We start from the raw sequence: 18,838 nt of genomic DNA on the forward strand, positions 1-18,838 counted from the left end.
ATCCTGCATCATAACAAAGTACTTGCATTGTTACACTGTGGAATATCTACAGTGAAAGACATCCAATACTTTTTAATCACGCTCAGATCAATTGCTGCAAAGTAATAACAGAGATGTCATGTTGCTGAGGTTTTATTTCAGATTAGCTGTTCAGGTATCAATAATTCTCGTTAAGGCCTGCCTCGAGTCTTACATAACGAGAGCCCACGCTTTTCATCCTTACTGTAATTGTTGTGTGCATCAAAGAGAGGGGAGATTGACAGGCTGCATGTGAGGATTAATACAGTGGGTGAGTGACTACATACTGGGGAGGGAGGGAGGGAGGGAGGGAGAGTAAGATATGGGGTGAGGAGGAGGAGAATGAGAGGAAAGTAGAAGAGGACAAAAAGTGGGGAGCGAGTTAACGAGAGGGAGAGCATTAATTGTGTGCATTGTGCCGGGGCTCTTTTGCTGAGTGTGGCTGTCGAGGTGCGGGCGCTAACCCCTCCAGCAGCCCGCCGTGATCTGAGCCAGCTCTCAGACTGCTGTATTCCAATGCAATTAGGCCACTCAAAGGGCTGCTTAAAGCTGCACCCCCACACACACACACACACACACACACTCAGATAGCAACAGCCCCTGTGGGTCCCCTCCATTGTAGCGGGGAGGTGTATTCTGCCCCTCTTTGAGGCCCTGGATGAAGAGACCACCCTGGGGAGCAGAAAAAAGGGAGGATTACCTCTCTTTCTGTCCCTTTCCCTCTGTCTTTCTCTCTTTCTGTCTCTTTTATCTTTCTCTCTCTTTTGGTTTAGGAGTTCACCTCCAAATCAGCTCAGAGCTGGAGCTTTGGTTAGCTCCTCCAAAGAGACACTGCTTGTGAGTTTTATGCAGCAGGAAACAGAGGAAGAAGAGCAATGAGGCATTCCTGTGATGGATGTCATTGCGGGACTGCTTTAGCAATATCACTTTTCCTCTTCCTCTTTCATTATTCATACAGTCATATATTTCAACAAGTGGCGTGGGGCGTGTAGCTCACTAGCTCGTCCCCGTTGGCATCGGCGTCGCAGCCTCAGTCAGTCCCCTCTGTGTGTGCTGCATTAAGAGAAAGCTCTTCATGATAGCAGAGTTCTCTTGGCTGGGTTTCAGCGTGCCTCATTCCCCAGAAAGCATTTAAAGCAGATTACCAACCCAACGCTACACCTCCCTAATAAGAGAAGAGGGGGGAAAAAACCTGGCACATTAACACCTGCAATACAACTCAATGGCATCAACAGATTAACACGGTAATCCACACAATGAGGTCTTTGATTCGTGTGGTTTGGCAGGCAATAACGCCAGGCATAATGCACACTGTTATTTCAGACTGTCCCAGCACAAGAAAACCTGGCAGAAGCCGCTCCCTATTTTTTTGTCTTCCCCCGTCAGATGAGCTTTTGAAGAATTTTAACTTGTGCATCTGGTGTGTTTGCCTGCTTCCTTGTCAGAGAAATAACCTGCTGGCTGCTCCTGTGGCACAATGTGAGGGGAGAAGGGGAGGAATCACAGGCTTTCTGAAGGCTGTTTAAACAGCAGGGCTGAGGAGCTCTCCCTCGTCTTTCCCCCCTATTTTTCTGCATAAGGACGTGCGTATAGGATATGTGTGTGTGTGTGTGTGTGTGTGTGTGTGTGTGCGAAACATCTCGCGGCCCCATTGCTCATGTGCAGCTCGATTAGCCCCACGTGCCTCGTTCGTCAGACGTGGAGGCAGAGCAGATGGCAGGAGACGCACCGTGTTACCATGCTGCGGCACTATGTAACGCTGCTCTAATTGAAACATCAATACTGCCCTGTCAATACACTACTGCTACTTTACAAAACACCATTACCTACAGACCTGCACTTGACATCTTTGTTTACCTTTGAGACGCCTGGGTAAAAAGTTTCTGGCTGATTCCAAAATGGCAACGAAGTAACTTTCTTTCCAACGCTGCCTGTAACGGTTTCTGGTGTGTTTAATATCCTAATTTCAATTAAACACTTGAGTTGGTTTCTGTTTGTATACAGTGTTGCGGCGGTAAGAGAAGCATGCAGAAATAAGACAGAGAATTTCCTCAGTCACATCTCCGCTGGGGCACATTTTTAATGGATTGATAAAAAGTTGAGGGAGTTCACGTGGCTGTGATCAGTAATTCGACGTTATCAGAAAGTCAGCGGAGAACAGAGAGAAATTAGGCGGCTAGAAATTAATTTGCTATTTGTCCAACTCAATGAGGAGTGACACAGCCTCTTTAATGAATGGGTAATCCATTTCTTATTGCACTGAGCTGAATTCACCCTTCAATGAAGTGGAAAAAAACAAACATATCTTTCGCTAACCTTTGCAACATCCGAAAGCAAAGGGAGGGAAGATGAGTGCAGAGACCTGCTCCTGAGACGTTTTGTTTTGAGGCGCAGATTTATATTTTTGTGTGTGTTTCTGTGGAGAGTGATTGAGTTTTACAGCCAAGCTAGGAATCCCCAATAAATGATTTGTGACGAAACTGAGGTCACACAGTCAAAGTGCTGTACATGGAGCTGACTCATGAGATCTATTGGCTTGCTGCACTGTGGAAAACAACAGTCTTTATTTAACTGTGGTTCATATTTGTTTCTTCAGTTCCCTGCCCGCTGCCCTGTGGACTTCCCCCTCCTCTCCGCTCAGTTTCTCCTCCTTCTGGATCTGAAGCGTCTGACTGCTGACGACATCCTGGAGATGCTGTGATGGTAAGGATCTGTTTTCTCCGTCCACATTATCCCTGATGGTCTTGGTCCCATGAAGCTCCTTCACAGCAGAAGGTCTTGACTCCGTGGAGGACTTCTGTAACTGTTGAATACAGTATTATTATGAGTGCATGATGAGAGAAAACGAAATCAGGAACTAAATGAAGAAGCATGCAGTAAAAGCATCAGATAATCTTATTATTTTCTAAATGAATTGATGAAAAATGCCTGGCATCATATCATAAATCCCAACGTGATATCTGTGATGATGTCAAATTCTTTGTTTTGTCCAACCTACAATCTGAAACCAAAAGACACTGAGCTGTCACATAAGACAACGAAAGAGGAAATCCTCAGAATTGAGAGGCTGGAACAAGGGAACAGCTGGCATGTTTGCATGTTTGCATGTAAAAACATACATGGGAATGAAAGGATTAATCAATTATATATAAAAATAATTCTGTTCAGATTCATTGTTTTCAGATGTAAAAGCAGCCACATGACCAATAAGAAAGCACACATTTTCAATTTGTGCATGAAAACATTTGAGTGGAAATGCAATAAATTAAAAAAACTAATGGAGAATATTGTATAAAATGTTAAGCTTGGCTGAGGTGGAAAAGCTGTTGAGTTGATAAAGGCTAAATGCAACTAAGTGCAATTGAAAAGTAGTAGAAACAAAATTTGACAAATCGTTTAAATAGCATGAAACTTGAACGTCACTCAAACTTCTACTCCACTAGAGAGACAAAAAACACCAGCAGACGAAAAACATCAGATCTGTGTGGAGCGATGGGACTGTAATGTTCTTTGAAGTAATGCACAACACAAACATGAATACCACATTTCCATCACTGTTTAATTTTTCGCACCGTTTCAGATTTGACTGCCGCTCTTTTAATGATATCATCTTGTTGCGCCTTCTTCTTCTGCTGTAGTTTTAGATAATAAGCCCCACCGACTATTCATGTCAATGAACCACCTCCTAATATTTACATAACCGTAGAGGATGGAAATGAGCATTCATTTGACAGATTTTCTGGATGGAAACTTAACTGCTCTATCTGGACTTGTAGTGCTGCAGCTTACCTGGAAAGCCATACTGGACATCGGGGGCTGGTTGAAGGTGTGTTTATCCAGCATTAAGTCCCCAGGAATCTTCCACATCTGGATGATGGAACAGATATTTGGTGTGAAAGACAAATAATTGGACGGATAGCACATAGAGCCATGGATCTCATCCTGTCTCCGAGGATAAAACCAAGGATTACAGAAGACAATTTCAGGATTTATTGCAGTGATTCAAATAAAAGCTGTAGTCCAACAACTTTTTGTTTGGCGACACACACGATAATGATTCGTAAAAGAATAGTCAAAATCAACGCAGCAGGGGCGGAGATACGCTGGCTTTTAGTCCCTCGCATGGGGCAAGCTCCAGAAATGCTAGCATTTCCCATAATGCAATCAATAGAATCTTTTCATTAAACTCCCAATTTGTTAAACACAGACACCTTTCAAACTATGACTAGTAAACTGAAGTAGCCCTTTAATCTGATTCTAATATAATTTGATGTATTTATAGATGTCGTGCTACATTATTTGTTCTTGTTAAGACTCCTTTAGGTCTTCCGTCTGTTGCACTTCACACCAGCACCACTTGCAGCAGGGGTTGTGACTCCTTTGACACCCCCCCTCCTTATTGATGGGTGAAGAAAAGAAAGACAACACCAGCAGAAATCTTATTCAACCCTGTTTTCTCAAGGAAAACGACAAGGACAAGCAGCTGAATTTGAAATCAATCAAAAACTGTCTCTGTCCACGGGAGCGACGTTTCAGACTCTGGTTACGATTTGATCTTGGCTCAAGTTTTTAGTGACTGTTGACGTCTCAGAGTTGTGAGGAATCCCGAGCCGGCAGCTTACAGCGGGGGCTTCAGTGATACAGTATTTACAAGGCATGTGGAAGTGGGAGCGCTGCGACAGACGGCACCGTACACGGCGCTTTCAATTATTTCTCACAGCATTCATGAAAATAGAAGCACAGCGGGGAGTACAGTATGAACAGCAAAACTATAAAAAAACACGGAGTGAAAAGAGAACTCCCAGGCTACAATAAATGGCATCGTATGCTGCTGGTGAGAATAGTGTATGTCTCCAGGAGACATAGAAATAGTGCGGTGGAGTGTAGACACGGGAAGCAATGATGGAGCAAAAACCAGAGCATTAATTATTGGAGTTAGGGTTGAAGTTTTGATTTGATAGCATCTTAAAAATCAGTTTTAAGACTGAAGTTGATTATGCAAGAACCACTTGTGGTCCAGGCCTGTCGTATGAGTCATGTACAGATAGTCTTCCTTTCTCTTGTTTGACTTGAGAATGTCCTAGTCTGGATGAGTTCAGGATCTTCATATGTTTCTACAGCCATGCCAGCAGCTCTGTGAGGCTTAACTGCCCAGCGGTGCTTTGAGCTAAATGCTACCGCCAGCAAGCTAACAGGCTCACAATGACAATGCTGATGTTTCGTAGGTATGATGTTTAACAAGTTCACCGTAGCATTTGATAATTAGCACTAAACACAAAGTACAGTTGTTGCAATTTGTCCTGAGTCGCTCAGAAAAACCAACAAAATGTCAGGTAAATACGTACAAATGTTTGAAAAAACTGCCAAAAATAAAATGTGATTTAGGTCTTTATGCACATTGACTGGACTGATGTAAGTAATAGTAACTGATGGACAAAACAGAAAGAAGGTCTTTACAGACAGAATTCAATGACCTGAATTCTTCTTGAATCTGTTGAGGATAAGTAAAACATCACCTGTTGGTGGTGAGGTCAGGGGATCACCAAATCAGTAGGATTCATCCCCTGGGGACCATCAATGTCAAAAGTTGTTCAAAAAGTTGTTCAAAAGTTCATGGCAATCCATGAGATATTTCAGAACAAAGTGGTGGACCGACAAACGGACAGACATTGCCATTCATAGAGCTGCTAGTTCTATATCGTATGAACTATAATCTGTTCGTTGTGTCAGTGGGATGCACATCATGGCTTGCTAGTGTACTCACTAACGTATTTTAATTTATTGTTTTTTCTTCATTTTTTCTTCTTTCTTTTAGATTGTACTGGCCTGTGTGTCTTTCCATGAAGACTTACACAATTCAGTAGAAAAGAAAATCTTAAAAGATTAACTCTAGTCCAAATTTTTATAGTTCGGGGTTATGATAACATAATACAAATGTGTTTGATTGTCTGATTTGCTTGTTTTTTTGTTGTCACGTGGTGATCTCAGCATTTAACTTACTGGAGTGTTTTCTAAGCCTCGGGATGACCAAAACTGCAAAAAAAACACACAACTCAAGTGGAAATATCCTGCAGGTAGACATGCATTCAAGCACTGGAATGCACACACGCCTACACCATATCCTCCCTGTCCTCTAAGTCATCAACGGAAACAGATGACAACCAGCTTCTCCCAGAGCTGATCTCTGTCTCCTTTAGATGAGAGGCTGTTAGTGAGGGAGAGAGAGAGAGAGAGGGAGAGAGAGGCTCACAGACAGAGATGTTTGTTTCCCAGCCCTTCCACCGTCTCTGTGGGACAACCCTCCCCATCCACCCACCCACCCACCAACCAACAACCCCCCCCCCCCCCCCCCCCCCCCTCAACCTAGTGGATCAAACAAAGGACATCATTTGTAGGCCAAGTCTTTTTCCGAGCGTCTCTCTCCTTGGCTCTGCATACCAATCCAATACAGCCCAAGGAAAAGAAGCCATGCCGTAGTGCGTGTGTGTATATGTGTGTGTGTGTCTGGGCCGGGGGTTGGAAGGTCTGTTTGCCTCTCCGCCGAGCATCGATTTATCCTTTTCTCCAATTTATTTCTCCTCCTTGCCTCTACGATCCATTCAGATCTGCCTCTAGGGGAGGAACTGGGGGTAAAGACGTTGTCAGGCCTCGTTGTTGCCTCCTAAGACCGGCTCAAAACTCATCTACAGGCCCGGGGACCGTGTTCCCCTGCAAGGACATGTCAGGCATTAACTTGCACACAAACAGAGCTACCTGTTGTCCAGCGGCACTCTTTTGTCGGAGCTGTAATTGGCCTCATAATGCAGCCTAAAGGACACAGATAGCAGACTTCAATGATTGTGAAAGGATAATAGTCTGAAAGGGAATTATAGTTGTTTGAGTTCAGACGCTGTGATGAAAGATGATTCAGTAGACCACAAAATGTCCTCTGATTTCAAAGGGGAGTCATACCCTGCTCTTGTTTCTGCAGCAGCAACTGTTGGTGGAGCCAGAATGATATGTAATTGTTCCTCATAATCAGGCCAAGACTCAGTGTACGAGCAGATATGATCAGAATAACAATATCTCAAGTCCCCCTTTAACGGTCTCTGTCTGTATGATTCTGACATTTTCAGATGTTATTACTCAGACTCAAGGATTTGAGGATCCTGAAGCCTCGGCGGTGTCGACAGCGTTGAACAGAAATGCTGCATGTGCACAAATCCCGCCGTCGTACCCCTACACACACACTCACACACACACACGTATAGCAGAGATCTGCGAGCCATTCTTCAGTGTCACAGTGAGCGACGCCTGGCACATCCTTACACCTGAAGTTGATCAATGCAGATATGTCCAGGGGGAAATTGAAATCCATAGGAAATTAGGCAGCACCAGTGATTTATTGGAATAGTAAATCACAGTATGTGTGTGTGTGTGTGTGTGTGTGTGTGATGTGTGAAACATGTGTGTTCCTGCTCTGTGTACAAGTACTGTACCTTGTGTCTGGCTGGGACACTGATATCACGAGCCCGCACCTTCCTGTCTCTCTCCATTTGGTAGACCCATTGAATCAGGTCCAGAGGTTGGTAACGGCCCCTCTGGTACACCCCCCTGTGAGGGACGGGGTGACGCGACCCCATGGACACAATGCTCTGCAGGGGTCCCTCTGAAAAAAAGAGAAATCATTGAACCTCTGATAAAGCGTTGCATGGCACTGTCCGCCTCAGTAGCTGTGTTTTGAACCAAATGTCAAGTACATTTTGCCAAAGATGATATTTAAATGAGCTCTCTAACTACATTTACTGGACTGGAGTAATAAAAAATTTAATTCTTTTAGGGTCCCTGAATCTGTTGGCATTTGCTGAGTTTTTACTATTCTATACCTTAAGATATTCATGAAATCAAATCCTGTATTTACATCCTGTAATTTACCCTCTGTATGATAGCTTTTGCTGTGTAGGATTCAAATTGCCTAATGACATATGAGGGACTTACAAAAGTTATCTCATTGTTATCATCCTCACTGTTACCTCCACTGCTGTGTCAGAGCTCTATTTTTTAAAGTAAGTAAGTGTTGTGATTTAATACTTTGCTACTAATGCAAACCAAACATTTCCTACTGCTGCTTATTTGCATTAAAGCATGCAGCTGGCGTGACACGGGGCGGCTCTTATTGTGAAGGGGTCACGATAAAATGTCTGAAGACCAAAATAAAGAAACTAGAAATGCTGCTATTCCCTCTTTGTCTATCACATAGTGTCTAGTGTGACACTGATATGTGTGACTAATACATCAAACTTTTCGCTTAACCTTTAACCATGAATACAAGTTTGAATCCTAAACTAGCCCCATTAAGAGCACCAACATAGCTCAACTCTGAGGGTTTTGTTCCTCAGCTTTTTTTGCTTGTGACGTAATCTGATCCTTTTAAGAATGAAACTATAAGACAGGCACACTTACAGTACAACGGGAAAATCAAAAATATATATCCGACATTGAGTAGTTGCGTGAGTCTCTTAGAGGAGATGGCATTCATGCGTGAATGTTCAAATAAATCCAGGCGGATTTTCTCAGGAATAAAACAGAGATAGTGTGTGGTGTGAACCCCAATTGAAGGATTACCGCCACACACTCACACATTCACACACCCCTTCACTTGCTGTTTTTCTTCTTCTTCCAGGTACGTACAATGCTTGTGTTCCAGCTTGTTTTTGTCCTGCTTTAATTGCTTTTTTTTTTCTTTTTTCTTTTTGCAGAGAAGAAGAAAAGACAACAAGGCGGCGAGCGCTGCAGCTAATGGAAAGGCTGTAATTGTGAATGGGGGCATTCATCTGGAGACGTCGTCCGTGAATTGCGCCGCACAATACGCAGCGCCGGGCTGCTCAGATCACAAACTAGTCACCAAACACACACAGATGCACACATACTGACGCACACACTGAAGCCCCTTAGATCACTGGTGCTCAGAGGAGGAACGTAATCACACCTCGGCCGGGAGCGAGACACCGAGCAGGAAAGAGGAGAAGGAGTGAGGAGCGGGCGGGTGAGGGGGTTGGGGGGGAGGAGGTGGAGGAGGAGACGGGATGGTGAAATTGATGTTTCCTACCATTTGATTTGGACCATTGAGCCCAGGAGGCAGATCAGATAAAGCCACACACACACACACACACACACACACACACACACACACACACACACACACACACACACACACACACACACACACTCATAACACACTTACACACACACACACACACACACACACACACACACACACACACACACACACACACACAGATTCTGATAAAGAGCACAGCTAAGTAAACACAAATGCATGCAAACACATACACATGCATTATTTGTACAGACATAAAACTCAAAAAGATGAATGCACAGTCTCTTTTCTCACACACTCACAGAATACAAACATGGACACATACGTACAGGTAAGCCTGCACACACATAGAAACTTTAATAGAAAGGTAGACATATGCACACAGACGCATACATTTAAAAACTAAACATACAAACATTATGTATGTAACTTGTCAGAGCTCAGAGAACCGTCCAACAAACCCCACGCTTTCCTCCTCCTGCTGAAACCCACACACACATCCTTCGACCAAACAAACAGCATTAAGCCAAAACACACAGAAACACGGCGAAAAAAGACACATCAAAGCAGTATATGTCAAAAATAAATAAAAAATCATCATCTCGCCGAGGCGAGACGAGGCACCTGTCAGCGCGGCGGCTCCTGCTACTACAGAGAAACATCGGGAAACAACAACTCAATTAAACACACCATCCCTGTTCAATTACTGCCACATAATCACTGCAATTTAGCTTCACTTGCCGCACAGCCACCAAACAAACACAAACAGGGGCAACCACACGCACAGAGGCGGAGAAGCAATGCACAAACACACAAACACGGGGGCCGGAGATGTAGCTGGAGCTTCATCCTCCACGTCGTCAGCGTAAAGCTCACCGTATGGCATCTGCTGGCTAACTGGCTTAAAGCAGAGAGAACGATATAAACGGACTGCTGATTTACTGTAGATCTAAAAACAATTACACGTGCAACCATGTCCCCCACAGTATAAATGGCATCATTTAGTGTCACAGTTTCTGTCCGCTAAGTGCAGTTGGCTTTACTTCAGGGTAGGGAAAAAAGTACATTTACGCAAGTGTCATAAATGTCTTAAACTGTTGGAACATCGAAAGTTACATCTGCGAGTAGGTCAACTGTGGTGTAAATTAAAGGACTGCACCAGCGTTTCAGCAAATTCTTGATAAGTCAGGAGATCCTAGACATCAAAATCATCAATCCGTTGCAATTATGTAAGAGGTCTGCATTAAATCCTACCCTCACAAAGGTTGTAGCTGTTTTTTTGCCATGACTGTTTTAGAAAGGGGTGGATTCAACTGATCATTTTTGGAGGATCTATTGTGCTGCTGTTAAACTGCATTGCATGATACTGAGAGGTGTTTCTAATATTTTGTCCACCCTCATTAACATACGAGAGGTGGACAAAACAGTTTCAACAAAAATGTAACCATTATGAACTTCATGACAGTAGATTTTACTGTTGGAGACTGCACTCATTTTTAGCTGAGTAAACCAAATAAAGTGGCAACTGTACTCTTTTCTTCATTTCAAGGACACAGCGGGTCACAGAAAATCTGTATACATTATTTATTTAGTCATTTCTACACCCACTGGGATGTGTGTGTGGTCTATAATAATCATTAAATTACCCCATAGATCCATTTTAGTGATACTAAAACTTTTTGGTGAGGGACATTTTTTCTAAAAATCCAGTTGAAAAGTCTGGCATTCACAGGCTCAGGTGGATTATATGAACTATAAAAGATACATGAACACACGTTTGCGCAAATTTTTACCATTACACTTTTGTTCAGATGTTGGTTTTCATGGTTTGTGTTTGGCCTCTTAGCTCTAACTCTTAATTAATCTCAATGCAACAGCAAACAAAGATATTCTAAACAATAGTGTTGGTTATTGAAAGGTTCGAACAAAACCAGATATGGAAGAAGTTGACTGACACACACACACACACACACACACACACACACACACACAGAGCCCTGACTTCAACCCATCCAACATGTATGGGATGAAGTAGGAACCCATAACACCTGCCAGCTATCACATCGCTGGCCGACCTCACTAATGCTCTCGTGGCTGAATGGAAGCAAATCCCTGCAGCCAGGTCATGAAATCCAGTGGAAATGTTCAGTTGACATACCCACGCATACTTGGTTCAGGTGTCCACATGTGGCTACATCTGGAGAACGGTCTCTCTAACCCATGAAATCCGATGTGAAAATAACACAATGTCTCATCATTTTATAATAGAAGTGGAAAATCCCCAAATAATTTAACGCATATTCACTATATTGCCAAGAAAAAGATGAGGAGATCAATACCACTCTCACACTGTAGGTAAATATGACTTTTTGCTAAACTAAGCTAATCACCCATCATAATCCGGCTCTAATTTCATATTCAACAAAAGCAAATAAGCCTATCAATATTTCTATTTTATGTTCACGTTTGAATGTTTTCTCTTTCTTTCTCTCTCTCTCTCTCTCTCTCTCTATATATATATATATATATATATTAGGGCTGGGCAAGTTAACGCTATTAAAAATTGTAATCGTTGCCCAGCACTAATATATATATATATGTAAAATAACATGAACATATTTAAATAGCGTTCAAATAATGTATTCTGCACACAGCATAACAGGAGCTTGTCTAAAATGTATAATCATAAAGTCATGACTGTGGGTGAAATGAAGAGTCAGCAAACTACTAAAAAATGATGTCATTGGGGAAAAGAATGAGGAATGGCAAGACTGTAAGAACCTGTGAATGAGTTGTGTGTGTGTGTGTGTGTGTGTGTGTGTGTGTGTGTGTGTGTGTGTGTGTGTGTGTGTGTGTGTTCATGGACAGCAGATTGACTAACAGCTTGAACTTGGGTTAGATCCAGAAGCACGGGGAGGGAAACATGGATGGATGGAGAGAGAGCGAGAGGAGGAGGAGGGAGAGCCATCGATTTCTCAACAGAGAGATCAGCATCTTGACAGAAAGAGACGAGAGAGCAACAGAGCCAGACACACACACACACACACACACACACACACACACACACACACACACACACACACACACACACACACACAGAGATAGAGAGGGTTCTCACTGTGGCCCTCCGCTACCTTTCTATCTCTTTCCAGGTTTCCTGAACCAAGCTTAAATAATTTGGTGCCCTAAAAGGTTTCTTCCTTTTTTCCATATAGTCTGGTTTGATTCAAGTTTATATAATATAACTAAAATAAATCCATCTATAAAATTTGTTACGGTCCTTAACTTCTCCTGACTATCTTTCAAAAATCCATGATATTCCAGGACCTCCTTGACCGGTGGGAACCCGCTGTTGACAGAGATCAACAGGAAAGTGTGGTTCAACAACTCTCCCCCAGCATGCCTCGGTGATTCTAAAAACCCCGACAGGGACACGGAGGACGGTGCTGTGGCTTCGTGTCGTTGTGGCTAACGAAGTGTGTGTGTGTGTGTGTGTGTGTGTGTGTGTGTGGAGGTCGTGGGCACCGGGGGAGCTGACACACACCGTGGGGGAGGGGTTGGGATCGGGGAGGGGCAGCCAGGGGTCACGCTGTAATTACACATCACAGTCCCTGTGGTCAGCGGCCCTACTGACTTCCTCTGACTACAGTGCCTCAGCCAAAGAGGCAGAGATGTTCGGTGGAAGGCAAGTGGAGGTGGGAGTGGAGGGTTATGAGAGCTTAGCGCTGCACTTGTGGAAAACTTTAGACTTTTTCTTTTTCATTTTCTGCATTTAATCAGCTGATGCATTGATTCATTCGACTCTCAGTGGGTGTTGTTTCTCAAAAGTACACTCAGAGCATGTGTCAAACCTCAACAGTAACCCTGCCTCCATTCTCACCTCAGTTTGCATGTGTTCAAAGTAGCGCGAGTGGTTGACACTCTCACATACCGTGCGCGGTCCTGTGTGGGTGGTAGGTGCCGTAGAGGATGAGTGTAGCACTGAGCACGGCTCCGGATGCCTCTTCGTCACTCGGCCTCGTACAGCTCATCACTGTGCCTTTGTGGTCAGTCACCTGGTAACGAACACATGAGCAAGGGCATCATTTCATCAAAAGAAAAAAAACTGATTCATATGGAAAACGTACTTGCAGGACAGAATCCATGGGGAGAAAGTGGGAAAATATCATTAATGGAGTCAATTATAACATTCAGTAAACTATCCCAGACAAAAATATGGTTCTACTTCAGGTCAAAGCCAACGTTATTGTGTAACCCCTTGGTCACAAGCAGTTCATTCAACCATCAAGTCTTTTTAAATGATACATAATTACACTGCCACCATATTCTAAGACACTAAATGTTAAGTTTTGATCTTTTCAATACCTTTTCTAAATTCATAAATCCCAAATAACCAAGCTTGTCATATGCTCAGTGGTACCTCACAGAGTTTCTGGCTCAGTAACTCGGGGTGTATATGTGGGGGATTATAGAATACCTTTTTGTAAATCCTCATTTGGAAAAGCTTCTTTCTCTTTTTGGTGGATCAACATGAACTCCCTACTTACAGGAGTCCATGTGCGCTCCTTTGTAGTTTTTTTAAATTTATTTTGCGTGTTCTTCTTGCAAACCACCTTCAGCTATAAATACTGTGGTATGTGGCAAGTGAGGCATCCCAGATGCTGCCATGTCAGTCTTCCACTATGACACGTTAAATGGGATAAAACGACAAATTGTCGAGCCCAATGCTCTTTTTTATTCCTGCCACCCAGGGCTGATATCAAGTAGTTTGATTTAATTTAGGTTATTGCAGAGGTGTGGACTAGGCTCGAGTCATGAATCTGAATCATTCTGATTTCATTGAACTTTGACTTTAACACCAATGACTTGTGACTTCACTTTAACTTTTTGCTTTTTGACTTGGATCTTGGAACACTACACGCCCAAAAGTACGTTTGTCAGGGCAGAGCATCAGACAGATTATCACAATTAGAAACAACTAGTTAAAACAGTATCGCAGAATCATAGTTTCAAAGTGTCAAACTTGAATTCACATTCTATCACCTTGTTCAGCTGATCACTTAAACAGTTCTGAATCACCTTCAGTATTTGGAGTATTTGGTATTTACTAGGGAAAAACATACAAGTAAAAAACAACCTCTGCTGCTTATCCCATTTTATGTTTAAAAAATGAAATATCAACCTCACCTTGGCTTATGTATGCTTACAACTACGTCATGTGAAAAACCCTGCTCTTTTAGTCCAGAGCAGCTAAAAGACAGACTTCGTTCCATATGAACTCCCTACATCTGCTACATCAGCTATTCAGCCTGCGTGTGTGTGTGTGTGTGTGTGTGTGTATTCTATATGTGTGTGTGAGTGCTCCCAGCAGACCAGAGGCCAGGCATGGCGGCCCCCAGCCGAGCGTTGCATTGATTTGTTGTTGGTAAATAAACAGCTGGATGCTACAGGTGGATCGATACGCCTCACATGCCTGCCAGCCTCCCAGCATGCATTTCTACTGGGTAGACATGGCTCTTCGTTGAGCTGCGACCCCGCTGTCGCTTGGAAACCTCCTGAGTCAAATATTTTGAGTTGCCTGATTGTTTTTAATTGAGCTGAAGTTAATTTTTAACATAAGGTTACTTTCCTGACCGTGAAATCCATAAATACCGGTTTAGGATAACATAACTCTACAAACTTCTAATTCTACGTAGAAGGAAAACATCACGTTGTCATGTGTGGTAATGATGTCAGCCACTTTATGGTATACTACTGTCATGATAAAAATGATGTTTAACTATAGTGGAATAAAAAGTGTGAGCGCTCCAAGCAAGCAGAGACAAAACCAGGGCATAAAGGAAGGATAAATGAAACTGATTTTTAGACAAAAGAGAGACAAAGAAAATGAAAGGATTAGCAGAAGCAGAGTAACAGAGGGTAGAGGGGAAGGATTTCAAGGCAAGGGAGAGAAACTACAGAGAGAGGGAAAGAAAGAGAGGTGGGGGGATTAGTGATGGGGGAGAGATGGCAGGATATCGAAACGGGTGAGTGCCAAAGAGACGAAAGTGAGACCCAGCGATAGAGGATGAGCCTGAGAAGAGAGAGGAATTCAGCAAGAGATGGTGATACAGAGGCAGGCAAACAGAGAGCAAAAAGGAGGGACAAAGACATACGTAGCCCACTGAAAGGGAAAACAGTGAACACCATTGACAACGACAGTTATGCATTTCTAAAGAAGGGAAACTTGACGGCAAATGTTTGGAGACGAAACTTTGAGATGAAATTTTGATGATGGAGACAATGCCAGTATAGCTCTCTTGAAACAATATTTAGCATTGCTCTGTTTTCCACTAATTTCAACAAATTTTGCATATCTAGTAATACGTAACACAAGATATTGAAGTACACCGTTTTAGGAGAACAGTTAGTGGAATAGAGAAAACAATGAGGGCATGTGACTGGATGGCTGCTGGTGCAAACATCTGGGCTGGCTGTGTAAATGTAGGCAGGAAAAAGTGAACCGGCGACATGTTGGCTAACTCAGCGGTAACATACAGGTTATTAAATTGCTAGCTCTGTCTTTGCAGCTCAGCGCTTACTGTTTTGTCGGTGACATCTGTTCAGAGTGACTTGTCATAGTAAGAGAAGCACAGGTGTCACTAATAACATTAACAATGGCTCCGTTCTAGTAAGCGATGGCGGTGAGCGAGCACGCCACACAGCGGGACCCTCAAACTGGAGGAGAATTCAATCATTTTGACTATTTACATCCATTTCTTATTACATACTGTGACATGTCAAAATGTATTCAGAGAAAATGGCCTATTGTTCAATCTAAACATCAACTTTCATTGACTTTTTTTATTCTCACTTCCTGCTCTACAGAACATTTGTTCTTGGGAAAGACTTACTTAGGTTTGGGATGCAACAGAATTTGATTATGAAACCAGCATCAAATCTGCTTCTTTCAAATTCTTAATCAAATCTGACTGTCTTACTTTACACGTAGCTCATTGCTAATATTTCTAATAGATGAGATTTTAAAAGATCTGATACAAGAGTTAGTCAAAATGTGTCTTACACCTTTTTTTGTAATCATTTATAATTATTACATTATTCTTATCGAATTTATTTTTAGAAATCAGCTGATGTGTAAACATGACAACTTGATAACGATATCTGATATCTGCACTTCAGCTTTACAAAAGACACTTATAGAAACAAACATCGACAAACTTTCATTAGAACACAACCCTTCACCTACCAGACTCAGATAAATAATTACAATTCTTTATGACCTGGCTATGAGACTAAATTAAATCGATTAAATCGATTAGTATTATTGCTTTCACACCCCGCACCTCAGAATGTGGTATAGTGCGACAAGCAGATGTAAACTGTAAAACAGGAAGTAACTGGAAAAGCACACAGTGCTCCGTTTACTTCGACGGAATAAACAAAAGCTTCAAAATAAAACCCTAAAAGGGAACCTGTGTGTGTTGGCTGTGTTGGAGCGGGAGTCAGAGTCAGATGGGAGAGGAGGTGGAGTCTTGCTGTGTCTACATATGTAAAGCAGCAGGGAAGCAGCAGTGTGTCAGACTGAGGCTCTGGCCCAACCTGGGCTCCTCGCTGATCCCTCCAACACATCAATCATCCAAAACAGGGCCATCATGCCCACATCGCATGCTGGGAGACACACGCGCGCGCGCGCGCACACACACACACACACACACACACACACACACACACACACACACACACACACACACTGCACACATATGTATTAAATTGCAAACACATGCATATACACTCAGCATATACAGTATCACAGTGCACACAGATGCAATTACACAAATGAACATTCTGCAACACTCACAGAGACAAACACATATGCAAGAAACACACAAAACAAAGTGCACATAGTAAAAAGTGCACTTAGTAAATGACATACAAACACCAACAGTCAAACTATGCACACCCACACAGGAGCATACGCACACACACACACACACACACACAGAGTCACACTGTCTCTGCCTCCCAGTCTCACACAAAGCACGCAGACAAACAGAAATAGGTATCCTGTGCCTACAGGGTGCCCTCGCCCCCGACCATCTGTGACGGGTGCCAACACACAGTGGGTGATATTTACATGGAGACCCCCCCCCCCCCCTCCATACACACACACGTAAAAAAAAAGAAAAAAAAAGAAAGAAATACCCACAAAGGGCCGTGCCGATCGCTTGATCTCCCAAAACTCATTAAACATGCAGATATATGCAAATATATGCACCTCTAGAAATCCACCTTGGGCCAGAGCGAGGGAGTGTGCATGTGTGTTCACATGTGTGTTTGTGGCTGAGAATGTGAGTTCCACTGTAGCAACTACGTATATACCGAGGCTTTGAAAGTGTGCAGTTTTGTTACCTTTACAAGCAATAAAACTACATTTAGAAATCCAGACTAACATTACGCCTTTGCATTTAAGATGTAAAGGCGTTCCACTACCATTTTACTTGATTCTGGCCGTCGCAATTTCCGCCTGGATAACAAATAGTGGACAAAGCTGTGTCATACAGTTCCACTCCCACACTGCCCTTTTTACAAAAGTAAAGTAACAACATTCGTTTTGCAATTAGTAAGTCATAAATTAGCTCTTACCACCCGCACTAACACCCACTGTAACTGTGCTGAAGTGTAGAACATAACCAGTTAATGGAATAAATGATCAAAGATGTGTTAACATGACGTAAAACAAATAAACCGTTTTATTTCATTATAAAGGGTGCAGAGGTAGAAACGATATCTAGTAGTCCGTTGAGTGTATTTGCATTGAAGTTTTCTTAGGAGTCAGCTAATTGAAAACTTAATGATACTTACAGTATACTTCTGCACTGCAACTGTCAAGAGTTAATATTTTGCATTGACATTCAATATCTTTAAATATAACAAAGGAAATTAGTAAAACACTTTGCTGATCACATTCCCTCGTGTAACTCAGCATAAACAACAACGCTAAAATATATTCAGGTGCAATTGTTTGTAATCAGATCCAGATGCCTTATTATAATAATGTTAAGTTCCTACAGAAAACCAGGATGAATTCTACAGTGAATATGTAACAAAACAAACTGCATCAGATCCATTAAAGTGAAAGGCATTGATTGACTAATATCAATGTTTCCTACTGGCTGCATGTACTCATCAAACCCCATCGTTCCTTCATTATCTGCTGGTTATTCCATCATCAGTTTGTCACTGCGTGTTTAGTTTGTGCAACTCCAGACGAAGCACCGGGGCTGATGATGATAAACATATGATCTGTCAGTCACGGCCTGGAAGAGTGGCTGTTTGTGTGTGTGTGTGTGTGTGTGTGTGTGTGTGTGTGTAGCCACAGTGCTGCAGGCTAAATAGTGCCATTATGTTCCTACAGCAACACTAGTCACAGTCAGCTTGAGTCTCAAAGTCCTCTGGGAATCAGAGATATCTCTGCTCAAAGACAGCTGCCACACTGCTACACACACACACACACACACACACACACACACACACACACACACACACACACACACACACACACACATAAATACATACACTCACGCTCCCTATGGGCATGGCAGTATGGAGCCAGGTGGGCTAGAAGGGAAAGCAATGTATTTGTGTTTATATATCTGTGTGTTTTTCTGTGTTGGTGTCTGGGTATATTGTGTAAAGCAACATATACATTGTCAGTTAAGAAAG

The 18,838-nt window shown here is 42.6% G+C and overlaps 1 protein-coding gene across 3 annotated transcripts in view; it reads right to left on the minus strand.

The window, feature by feature from the left end:
* Positions 1–116: 116 nt before the first annotated feature.
* LOC142955095 (proprotein convertase subtilisin/kexin type 4-like) overlaps positions 117–18,838 on the minus strand; it is a 163,822-nt gene continuing 145,100 nt past the window's right edge. For all 3 annotated transcript variants that reach the window (XM_076096456.1, XM_076096455.1, XM_076096454.1), the window contains 4 exons: positions 13,047–13,170; positions 7,497–7,666; positions 3,808–3,885; positions 117–2,821 (listed from right to left, as the gene is read on the minus strand). In XM_076096456.1, the coding sequence (XP_075952571.1) occupies positions 2,597–2,821; positions 3,808–3,885; positions 7,497–7,666; positions 13,047–13,170 (597 nt within the window). In that variant the 3' untranslated portion in view covers positions 117–2,596. The remainder of the gene's footprint in view (positions 2,822–3,807; positions 3,886–7,496; positions 7,667–13,046; positions 13,171–18,838) is intronic.

The sequence above is a fragment of the Anarhichas minor genome, unplaced genomic scaffold (genome assembly GCF_050575085.1).
Source record: "Anarhichas minor isolate MPS153535 unplaced genomic scaffold, ASM5057508v1 ptg000022l, whole genome shotgun sequence".
Taxonomy (NCBI): domain Eukaryota; kingdom Metazoa; phylum Chordata; class Actinopteri; order Perciformes; family Anarhichadidae; genus Anarhichas; species Anarhichas minor.